This window comes from Palaemon carinicauda, chromosome 22, assembly GCF_036898095.1.
Source record: "Palaemon carinicauda isolate YSFRI2023 chromosome 22, ASM3689809v2, whole genome shotgun sequence".
NCBI lineage: Eukaryota > Metazoa > Arthropoda > Malacostraca > Decapoda > Palaemonidae > Palaemon > Palaemon carinicauda.
The window spans coordinates 77693113-77705612 of NC_090746.1; the positions used below are offsets into that span (position 1 = coordinate 77693113).

The window sequence follows — 12500 nt, forward strand, 5'->3', positions numbered from 1 at the left end:
GATACTGCTGGATAAATTTAATATTAGGATATATATATATATATATATATATATATATATATATATATATATATATATATATATATATATATATGCGTAAAAATCACAGGAAAACGTGATGCTCAGATGCAGAAGAACCACAGGGAAAATGAAAATACGGAATATTTAGACCTAAGCTACCATTCATTAAAGGAAACAATTATTTTATATAGTATGCACAAGTATATTGGCACTATATAGTGTTATGCTAGATATAAGTATTGATATATACATGATTATATGTTTATGATATTAATGTTGTATACATATAAATGTATATATGCATATGTATGTATGTGTATATATGTATATATGTATATATGTATGTGTATGTATATGTATGTGTATGTGTATGTATTTATGTATATATGTATATGTATTTGTATCTGTATGTGTGTATATATATGTATATATGTGTATATGTGTATATATATATATATATATATATATATATATATATATATATATGTATATGTATGTATATATATATATGTATATATATTTGTATGTTTGTGTATGTTTTGCTTATGTATTTATATAGATAAGGCTACCGCATTGACATATAAATAAACTTTACTAAAAGTAAAAAAAGAAGAAAACAAGAATATACCCGCCACTAGAAATGACCCTTTTTAGCAGGTGTCTAACGAGCTTGGGGACTCCTCCTACTCAACACCTGAGTCAAGCCCAGGTAACGGGTAAGGGAGTGTCATTGTTCTCTAAATCTCTATATGTATGTTCGTACTTTTGCTTTCCCTATAAATTGTAAGAAACTTCTCTCAATAAATCAGTCCTCTGAGGAAGTATCACGAAACTAGTCAGGACTTAAGTGTATATTCCGTATTTTCATTTTCCCTGTGGTTCTTCTGCATATATATATATATATATATATATATATATATATATATATATATATATATATATCATGGAGGTCTAGGTAGTATGGTTTGAAGGAGGTTTCAATGTTCTGTTGATGAGCCATCTATTAGGTGTAACAATTGGCTGAAATTATGGAATATATTTGCACAGACGCTCACACATACAGTAATATGTTAGGAGATATTAGATACTGCTGGATAAATTTGATATTAGGAGATATTAGATACGGCTTGATAAATTTGATATTAGGAGATATTAGACTCTGCTGGATAAATTTGATATTAGGAGATATTAGATACTGCTGGATAAATTCGATGTTGGGAGATGTTAGATACAGCTGGATAAGCTTGATATTAGGAGATATTAGATACTGCTGGATAAATTTGATATTAGGAGATATTAGATAGTGCTGGATAAATTCGATGTTGGGAGATGAGTTAGATACGGTTAGATAAGTTTGACATTGGGAAATATTGTTAGATATTGTTAGAATAAATAGATTTTGATATACGAGTCATGTATAGTTGAATTAACTGGATGTGCAGAGATGAGAAGGATACTTAGAACAACACGCCCTCACACACAAAAAAAAGGGAAACTATTGTAAGACCAAAGGACTAAATTATCAATGTTCTTCCTAAACTTACTTACTTTGTGGTTGTTTTACTGTTGTATGCAGTTAATTCTATCGTCCACCACCGCCCTTCTATAACTAAGGCCTTATTTTCTGGAAATAAAGTTCCATTTTCTAAGAAAAAGTTTTAAAGAATATTAGAATTATTCAATGTCATATTTTTTGGGAGAGAAATAATTAACGTAATATTAAGCATAATTTGCAAGATTATTCAGAAATTGTCAACTAACCTCATAGAATGTGTTTAAAAAGGGTTGAATTTTTTATTAAAGTTAACACAAGTAATGGGGAAATAACCCCCCCCCCTCTCTCTCTCTCTCTCTCTCTCTCTCTCTCTCTCTCTCTCTCTCACCTATGAAAGAGACGTAGTGAGAAACTTCTAACGCTTTCTGGAGAGAAGTAATCTTGGACGCTTCGTCCATCCCGAAACTTAATGTCTTGTTAGGGATAGACTGAAGTGTGCCTCCACTCAAGAAAACTATTAGGGTAAAGAGAAAAGTTTCTATGATTACCTATAAAATACAAAAGTGAAAAATCTTCGCATTTGAAGCTGGTGTAGTAATGCTGATACTTATGTTAAACATGATGAAAGTTTTGTTAGAACTATTCTAGAAAACCATGTGTCAATAATACTCTCAAACAATCACCTAAGTCGGGTACGAGTTATATTATTTGAAGTAACAATTACTTTGATTTCAGATATAGTTATACTATTCGTAATAGAGTTGTTTATTAGGTAACGATAAGTGTCTGCAGTGACATTTTATGGCAGACATCTTATTATATCAAGAAATGTACAATTAAGTTATTATATCTAAAAGTATACTATCAATACCTAACTAGTAGCATCCTGTAATTGATTATTCTATATAGCTTCTTATTTTTTACTGTCATAAAAATCTCTTAGTATCATCTACGAACATAATTATCATTACCCATGTTGGGAGGTTGATGCAACGACAGATTATTCTTGTTGCATTACTACATACTGTATATAAAAGATTGTTCTAACAGGTTAAACATAGCTCAGAATCTACTAGATCAAGCATCTTCCTTAACCAAAGAATGGACACAAAAGACCCAACTCTGACCTGTAACTGATGATCCTTTAAGGTAACATTTGACTTCTAATTTCGAGCAAGCTTTAAGAAGATTAGTGACGATGATGGAAAGCTCCCTTTTTTGACAGGCAAATGCTGCAGGGATGCCCCTTTCGCTTGACAAAGGGGAGAAATGAGTGGAGTGTGACTGCCGTGTGCTGGGCAGGAAGTCACAAGGGTAGTTAACTGTGAACCCAGAAGGCAGATGGAGGCGTGACAAACGTCTTTTTTTGGCTGTAGAGTGCCACAGAGCTGCTACTAGACGCAGCTCGCTCTCTTGACGTTGTGGTTTCTCGGTGACATCCCACGCAGGGTCGATGCTTCTTACTAGAAAGAGGGAATCTGGACATAGGGCTGCCCCATGCTTGTGTTGCTTCGCTTTTGTATGGATGTCCAGAAACATCCTTGGTAGAAGTAACTGCAGGTCAGTTCCTAATCGAGGCCAGTCTAGTTTCTGAAGTGCTTTGGTACGCATCACAAAAGGCGCCTCAATGGATTGACAAAGCTGACATTCAAATAAGGATGTTGTGTATCCTCGAGTATATACAAGTTGACCTCCTCCTTCAGCTACTTGAAGACAACCCGCCCTCCAGCGACCATCTTGTCCTTTTCCAGCACCCCCTACAGCCCAGACTCCAGACCACTCAGCCACCCACACAAGTCTCTCTAGCCTAGAATGGTTCGTCATTTGAGTTAGTTTTGTTCCTAGGAAGACATAAGGAGTTTTCACATGGCTTAGAATTCTTTTTAATGCTTTTGCAGTGGATGGACGGGGCTTCTCAATCAATAAGTTTGGCAAACCTTCTATGTTGGCATCTGTGACTAGTCGAATAGGTAATCCAGGATAGATGCGCCTGAAATCATCAAGCAGATGGGATAAGTGATCCCTCTCAATATCCCATAGGATGGCTGTGATTACCTCTCTCAAGGGTAGAGAGGAGCAGTTCATGGTGAAGTACCCTGTATGATAGCGTGGGTATCCTGCACGGGATCCTAGGTACTGTTCAGGACAGGCAAGACGCCCATCGACGTGTCCTGGAGCTGCGAGAATAGCTTCTTGGCTTGACTTTCGTGAACCTTGATTTTCTAGATTCTCAATCAGAGGAAGATGAAGGACGGAGGCTAACTGGCGAAGGAGGGTTCTCGTAGCTCGGAGCTGAGTGCTCAAAGCTGATGGTGCCAAGGGCTGGTCGAGACTGTCCAAGGCTGCTGCTACCTGGTGAAGGGAGCGTTCAAATACGTGCCAGTAACTGTGAGGTGGACCCCTGCGCGACAAGCATTCCTGACAAGCCTCGGCTCCCCCCTCAGCCCACTTGGGTCCTGTTTCTGCTATTACTTTGGATGCATGTCTGTCAGTCAAAAAAAAAAAAAAGCACAATGAAAAACAATGGAAGAAACATGTTCTTCATATGGGCAACTTTCCTATCACAAAAAGACAAAAATTATATCTACCACTATTAGTAAATACAACCAACTATCAGAGTCATAATAACATTTTTATTGGAAAAATCAATGCCAAAAACCTAGAGAACATGAATACTTGTTATGATCAACTGACCTGGGATTCGAACCCGAAGTGGTGAGAGTCAAGGAGATTAGTAGTAAGGTCCAGGAACACGAGGCAATGCAGAGGAGCACTAGCTGAACAGCCGCTTGTCTTTTCTCTCGTGAACACCACACGCGCCCTCTGCAGGCTCGGCCCTGACATAGATCCTCAGCCATGGTTTCATCTAAGGATAAAAGTTAGATATATATGTTATTTAATCTTCGGTTATTTCGTTGCATCTTTCCCTGCTTATTCGTTATGTTTTTCAGTTTCATATATATCAAAATAGTTACGAGATTATGTATATGAATATTCCAAATAGTTGAATCATATGAGTCCTATAAGGTAAAATACAATGTGTATTTAAGTATGTTACTCTGTATGTAACACTGTTAATCTAAGGGATATAAGCTCCACTTATAAGTACCTGAAAACATAATACAAAGCAAAATAATATGAGAAATAGGTTACATGCTCGATGGTAATAAAAAAAATAAGTTATTTATTGTTGAACTAATTTCATGGCTATGCTATTTTCACATAGGAAGAATAAAATTTTTGTAACCAATACATATACTCGTATGCCTTCCAGTTTCAAAAAAGGGTGAATGAGATATCTATATTCTCTTACCTGACCTAAAAAAGGAAGAAAGGACTAGAACATATAAAGATGCTGAATGTTTTAGTAAGCGTTTGGAAAACCCAGGTATAGAGTGCCAACGCTTGATGATATTAATATGTGGACAGGAAATCTAAATGTGATATAATATAACAAATAATAAATCTTTTTTTATTCTATTGCATTTGCAAGCTAATTAGGACTTATTGTCCCACTCATATATGACATTAGTTTTTAAGCTCATAGTCATTCCAATTTTGCTGATTTTCTGGGTCTAATTGTGGAATAATCCCACTTTACTTATTCCTGTGATTCTATTAAACATTCAAACAATTATTAGTAGATGAAATAGCCAGAACCTCCCCAGCCCCCCTCAGACCAATTACCTATAATCTGGTAAATGTTTGGACGCTAGATAATCTAGATTCTAGAATCAATATGCTAAATTCCGAATGCTTAAAATTTTACATTTTTTTATGAATATTATTGCTAAATATTCTTTATTTTCTACATATAGTTAGTCGCTAGAGCTTTTCTGAATTATCAATCTCTAGAATAATTTGAAAAGGGATTGGATAATTTATTGAAGAATAAGTAAATATCTTTATGGCTTTCTAATGGAAATCATTTATCTGTTCTGAAGTAAAATATGGCTTTATGGCTTTCTAATGGAAATCATTTATCTGTTCTGAAGTAAAATATTCTTTCATCACATCCCTTCAAATTAAGTGAGAGCTGGTAAGTGTTTTATAAGTTAAATGATGATAGTTCACCTGTGATAACATTACAACAGTTGTAGAAGAAGGGAGGTAAACGAAAACATTAACCACCAGAGAGCAGTTGTAATTATAATAAAAACTTAATTTTGGAGATTCTATGGAATAAAAATTCATAATATGATTTAATTCAGGTTATAAAATCCAATGTAACATAAATCAACGACGTGAAACTGTTATCTAAATTAAATAAATTATGAAATGAAAGAAAATATTAAAAATCAAGAATTCCTTGAAGGAAGCTCTGAAAAACGGTAAAACTTGAAACAGTGAAACCAGTAAATCTTTTTTTTCCACAGTATTTGCACTTTCCATAAGTTAGTTGCCTCGCCAGCAGAAAGGAAAAGAGAAAGGGAGAGAGAAAGAAAGGGAGAAAGGGAGGGAAAATCTTGACAAGAAATGGCCTTTGGATACGAGAACGAAGCGGTGCAGCACGAAGGGGAAGGCGGGTGGGGGTGGGGTGGGGTGGGGAGGGGCGTGTTAAGACTGTCTGGGATTACCCGATGTGTGTATTCTCTGTATATTGTTTATGTGACACCCAAGATGGTGGGACTTGGCAGGCAATCAACTGGGTTGATAGAAGAAGAAGAGGGAAGGAAGAAGCGCCCCTTTTTCTTACACCGGATGAATATGGTTGGTGACGGGGTTGTCTCTCTTTTAATTTGTTCGATGCGGTCATGTGAGTTTTGTGAAATGGGGCGTGTGTTTGCTGTATACATACACACACACAAGTCCTTGGGACGGTTTCTGAATACACATACAAACACTAGTCTCTGGGACGTTTGCTGTATGCATATTCACACACAAGTCTTCGGGACGTTTGCTGTATACATATTCACACACAAGTCTTTGAGACGTTTGCTGTATACACATATGAAAACAGGTTTTGGGGACGTTTGCTGCATACATATATATACACAAGTCTTTGGGACGTTTCTTGTATACACATAAAAACACATGTCTTTGGGACGTTTGCTGTATACAGCATGTTTGCAGATGTTTGCAGTATATACATATACAGACAAATGTTTGGGAAGTTGATGTTTATACAAAGGCACATAATATTTTGGAAGTAGGCTGTACTTGGGTCTACATGCGCACACAAGTCTTTCTACTGAATTTCAAAGGTTAGTATAGCATTATTGAATATGCTTATGATAGTAAAATATCAGAAAATTATGTTTTCCAAATACAACTTCAATGTGACAGTTTAAAAGTTAATGAAACTTATTATATACTCCACTTATTTTGATTTCTTGTTTTAGAAACGTGAACCAGATATTTAGATATGTAAAAATCTAATGACTGCATTCATATTCACAATCCCCTTTGCCGGAAACTCCGTTGCTAATTTTACACAATAAGCTATTTTCTATTCTACCCAAAAATGGAACGAGCCCAAATAAAAAAGGAGACATAACTTATCTTTCTTTTAAAGGCACAAATTCATTTTCATTCGAATGACTCCTGGAATCAATGGGAAGTCCTTCACCTTTCAATATCATCTCCTTTTCCAAAAAATCCTGAAAAGTCCTGCAACTCTCCCCTTAAACTCTCAAGAGCCCATGTGTCCCAAGCGAGTCCTTATGCATATCCTCCCTCTTCTGGTTCCCTGTTCCTTGAGTCTTTCTCAGCCGTCGACTTCAAAATAAGCCCGGGCCAACTTTCCTAATTTGCCCCCGGAGGCCGGCGATGAATCCGAGGAACTTTAATAAATTCCCACCTCCTAAAACTAACCTTGCGGTTTCCCATGGAATAAAATTAATAAAACTTGATTCACCACCGGAATGAGAGAGAGAGAGAGAGAGAGAGAGAGAGAGAGAGAGAGAGAGAGAGAGCGAAGAGGTTAAACTGTTCATATGTATGCGAGCGGGGACTTCTCTCTACTTACAAATTGTTCCGAACTATTAATGGCACACAACAAATTACCCATTATACGCCACGCAGAGAGAGAGAGAGAGAGAGAGAGAGAGAGAGAGAGAGAGAGAGAGTATAGGTTGCATAAAGAGGGATCCCTCATTCTCTTGGAATGAACGAGAGAAATATGGCGTTAATGAATAGGTCCTTAGTTTCAATGGGCAAATAAAAAAGCGCAGAAGCAGAGAGAGAGAGAGAGAGAGAGAGAGAGAGAGAGAGAGAGAGAGAGAGAGAGAGAGTAGATTTAATTAAAATAACCTCAATGTTTCGTAAAAAAAAAAAAAAAAAAAAGATATTTGCAGTCAATGTAGCTCCACCATTTTGATGAAATAGGAAATATAATATCTTGAACCCAAATGCATAGAAGCCTATTTCCTTTCTGAGTGAGGATACCCTAACGTAGGGAAAGAGTTTGTGTATTGCCATGACCAACAATACAAAGGTATACTAGTCAGGGCCACCCATACTAGGTTAGTTTGCTGTCAGCAATCAGACTAAAGTCTCCCACCATCATTAATCCGCAGTGACCAGTGTGATGATGATAACTGGTAAAATTCCAGACATAAATAAGGACATGTCTGCGGCATATGTCATGCAGTGGACTAAAAATGGCTGCATTTGTTGTAGCTCTGTATGTGTGTATATATATATATATATATATATACATACAATTGTATATATATGTATATATACATAAATATAAGGAGTGTTAGTGATATATATAGTATTCATATATATTCATATATATACAGTATATATATATATATATATATATATACACACACATATATATATATATATATATATACATATAACGAGTGTTAGGGATATATATTCATATACATACAGTATATATATATATATATATATATATAGGCAAAATTCTAAAAGGTAAACTGTTATTAATAAAAACTTAAAGACCAGGCTCAAGAAAAGTATTGAGAATGGCAACCCCACCGTAAAGTACTTTACGCAATGAGTGTGCATCTGTGTGTGCAATAACAATGACGGCATCTGTCAAAAATATTCAAAACCCCATTATTACCGATCAAAATGGCAACACGTCCAAGACCTGTTAACTTTGACCTAGTCTTGTACCATAATGTATAACGACTCAGTAACAACTCAAAAATTCTAACGACTGAGTAACGACTCGGAAATTCCAAGCGGACGTAAAAATAGCATCTTGTGGTATTACTAAGGAAATTCTCTACAAGACTTGAATAACTCGCGGGGAATTTCAATAAGTGAGAGATACAAATTGAGGTCTGGGTAATGTTTTCGGGCAATTGATCGCAAAAGAAGATTGTTGTTGGGGAAGTTCATGAATATATAAAACGAGTATGAATTTTTCTTTTATTTTTTGAGTGCTGGTAGAATGTGAATTTCTGATATGGAACTGATATTATAGTTTTTTGAAGCTTTATTTATAGCAGAAAAAGAAAAATGATATATAGTATACATAAGTAAAGTAAGGTATATCTATCAATAAAAAAAAATGATCATGATGAATAAAACTAATGTTGGCTTTCAACAAGAAAAAAAATATTATCTGCGTCTGAATTCACTAATATTAAGCTAGATAATTAATCATAGGAGAGAGAGAGAGAGAGAGAGAGAGAGAGAGAGAGAGAGAGAGAGAGAGAGAGAGAGATTCTGGTGCATTGCTCTTTCATTAACGAGTATCTTTGAAGGAAGTCTCCTCTTCCAAAGCCTTCTTCATCTCCCGATTCTTTCCACTTCACCTGTGTCTCCCAAGAGCGAAAGAAAGAAGAAGCAGAAGAAGAGGGAAAAGAAAACTTCACTGAGAAGTTGAGGGAAGGGGTGAGAGGAAGGGGGCGGGAAGAGTAGAAGGGTCCTACTCCCAAAAGCAAATCCTTCTCTTTCTCAGAACTAAATCTTCTGTTAATCACAAAATCCTTCTAATACCGAACTGCTTCTGTCCTCCTCTCCGCTTTCTTTGTCGCCACGGCTCTCCAGCCTTTTCTCTTACTCCCTCTCTTCCTCTTATTACCTTTCTATTCCTCTCTGTTCCCTCTCCAATTATCTCCTTCCTTCATTCCTTACACCAGATTCGAAATAAATTGCTTTAGAGAAATTTTATTGATGTTATCATATATCTATTCACCTATCTATCTATGTATCTATCGATCTATTTATCCATCACTTATATTTCATCTTTACACCAAGGAAAAGGATAGCCTTTATCAATCATTTACTCTCTCTCTCTCTCTCTCTCTCTCTCTCTCTCTCTCTCTCTCTCTCTCTCTCTCTCTCTCTGCACATGCATAAGTGCTCATACATATGTATATATAAACACACGCAAATATATATATATATATTTATATATATATATATTTATATATATATATATATATAAATATATATATATATATATATATATAGAGAGAGAGAGAGAGAGAGAGAGAGAGAGAGAGAGAGAGAGAGAGAGAGAGAGACACAGAGAGAGAGAAATATTCAGATACACTCATATACAATATATATATATATATATATATATATATATGTGTACACCCCTGCATTCACAGCAGTAAGATCCGGCCATTAAAGTCAGAGAATGTAAGTTATTAATTGACCTACAAAGAATGCGCTTGTCAGCTATTAAAGACTCGAGATAAATCAATAACAAGACCTCTTGTCACAGACCACTCACTGAGCCAAGAAAAGAAAAAGAAAAAAAAAAACACTTTTGTATTAACGACCCTTCTGTGTATCAGGGAAGCTTCACCCTTGGGACAGATTCATGATACCTGCTGGAAGGGCAAGGGAAAATGAAGAAGTAAAAATAATGATAATAACAATAATACTGGAGGAGAGATGAAGGGACCTAAGAGGATTTCATGATTCCTGGGTGACATACTAAGAAGGAAATGAAGAAGATAATAATAAATATCCTAACTGCCTTGGAGAGAGGTAAACCAAACGACAATGAAATAGTCGTCGTCAGAGAAATTAGAAAGAGGAAAAACAGCACTCAATCCTATGACAGTCTTAACGACAAAAACAAAAAGCCCCAAGAACGAGAACGGCAGCAGTCAGGCAAGACAGAGTTGGCTGTCAGAGAGGATGTATGGAGGAGGAATGGGCCTGATTCTTCTTTTATGACAGGCCGGAGAGAGAACATTTGATTCACCCCATTACTTTATCATGGCCCGTCGTCAGGCCCCATCTATAATGGTCGGTGGGATACGCCTTCCTGGCGTCCAGTGCCACGTTGCCATGATTCGGTCAGTAGACGATATATAAAAGGCCATGATTAGCAATTCACCGTGGAGTCCAGTGCTGCGGTGCCTCAATTCATGGTCAGATGATAAATAAACAGCCATGATTCGCTATTCACCTTAAGAGTCCAGTGCTACGTTCCCACCAAGCTGGTGAAAACAATGAAGGTTGGGCAGATTTTTTCTATTTTTAATGCATAGAGCAAAAATGAAACTCCAGGGTAACATATACAAGAATAATCCTAATTACCTGACATACTCAAAAAGGAAGTCAAATGGTAATCAAACCACCATGATTAGCTATTAATCCAAGCGTCCAGTGCTGCGTCGCCACGATTTTTTGCCAGGTAATGATAGATAAACCGCCATGATTGGCTATTCCCCCTGGCACACAGGGCTACCAGGTCATAATTCACAGTCAGAAGATAATAAAGAAATAGCTGTGATCTGCTATTCCCCCTGGCACACAGGGCTACCAGGTCACAATTCTCAGTAGAAGATAATAAAGAAATAGCTGTGATCCGTTATTCCCCCTGGCATCAAGAGTCGCGTTGCCATAATTCAGTCAGGTAATGATGAATAAACGGCCATGATTGGCTATTCACCATAGCATCCAGCGCTGTGTTGCCACTAGTCAGGAGATGATAAATAACCAGACGTGATTGGCTATTTATCTTGGCATCCAGTGCTGCGTTGCCACGATTCAGGGTCAGAGGATAAATAAACAGCTTTGATTGGCTATTTACTCTAGCATTCAGTGCAGCATCGCCAAGATTAACTGTCAGATGATAAACGACCGTAATTGGCTACTTACCCTGGCGCCAGTGCTGTGTTGCCCTGACTCACGGTTAGGAGATGATAAATAATCAGCAGTGATTGGGTATTCACCTAGGACTCTAGTGCTATGTTGCCATGATTCGCTGTTAGCTGATGATATATAAACGGCCAGTGCCGTTGCAATGTATTTATATATTTGCGATAAATGATCCGGGGCTGCGGCCTGGAAGGCCAATCAACACCAAGGAGCAACTGAGGAGAAACCTTCTAGTTGTAATATGAGTTGGACACAAGATGGAAGAGAAAAAACTAGTTCTAGGGTATAGTAAAAGAATGAAAACTGAGCGTAGCAATGAACCCGTTTATACAATACAAAAACCTCTAATTATGCCTACAGTGTACCTCATGAGTAGAACAGCTTAGAATTCCAGTTCAAAAGAAAATGTTGATGAGAATCGAATGTCACTATGAGAAATACCAATGTTTGTAAATCATAATTGAGTATGTAAGCTATTTGAATAACTTCAAATATATTATACAATATATTACACAAATATTATTGAAGTAAAATAACAAATTTCATTCTTTTTGAGACTTGAAACTGACAATAGCAGATTCTCAACGTTATGATTATCATTTTATTGGATGCATAGTAAAGATAGAGATAAATACTTTCCTTAGAAGTTAATAAAACTAAATAATCCTTAACTAATAAGATAAGCTTCTACAACATCAACACGAATGTAATAAGAATGCACCTTTGTAGGACTGGAAATATTTTGAACAGCTTTATAAAAGTTCCAAATTAGTATATTATTATTATTATTATTATTATTATTATTATTATTATTATTATTATTATTATTATTATTATTATTATTATTATTATTATTATCATTGCTTGCTGAGCTACAACCCTAGTTGGAAAAGCAGGATGCTATAAATCCAGAGGCCCCAACAGGGAAAATCGC

At 36.2% G+C, this 12500-nt stretch overlaps 1 protein-coding gene across 1 annotated transcript in view; it reads right to left on the reverse strand.

Moving 5' to 3' along the window:
• The window catches only part of LOC137616135 (uncharacterized), a 32319-nt gene that overhangs the window by 2489 nt on the left and 17330 nt on the right, over window positions 1-12500 (reverse strand). Inside the window, exons 2-5 of the mRNA XM_068345808.1 lie at window positions 4211-4382; window positions 2644-4001; window positions 1905-2030; window positions 1570-1645 (exon numbers count right to left, since the gene is read on the reverse strand). Coding sequence (XP_068201909.1) covers window positions 1570-1645; window positions 1905-2030; window positions 2644-4001; window positions 4211-4374 — 1724 coding nt within the window. The 5' untranslated portion in view covers window positions 4375-4382. The remainder of the gene's footprint in view (window positions 1-1569; window positions 1646-1904; window positions 2031-2643; window positions 4002-4210; window positions 4383-12500) is intronic.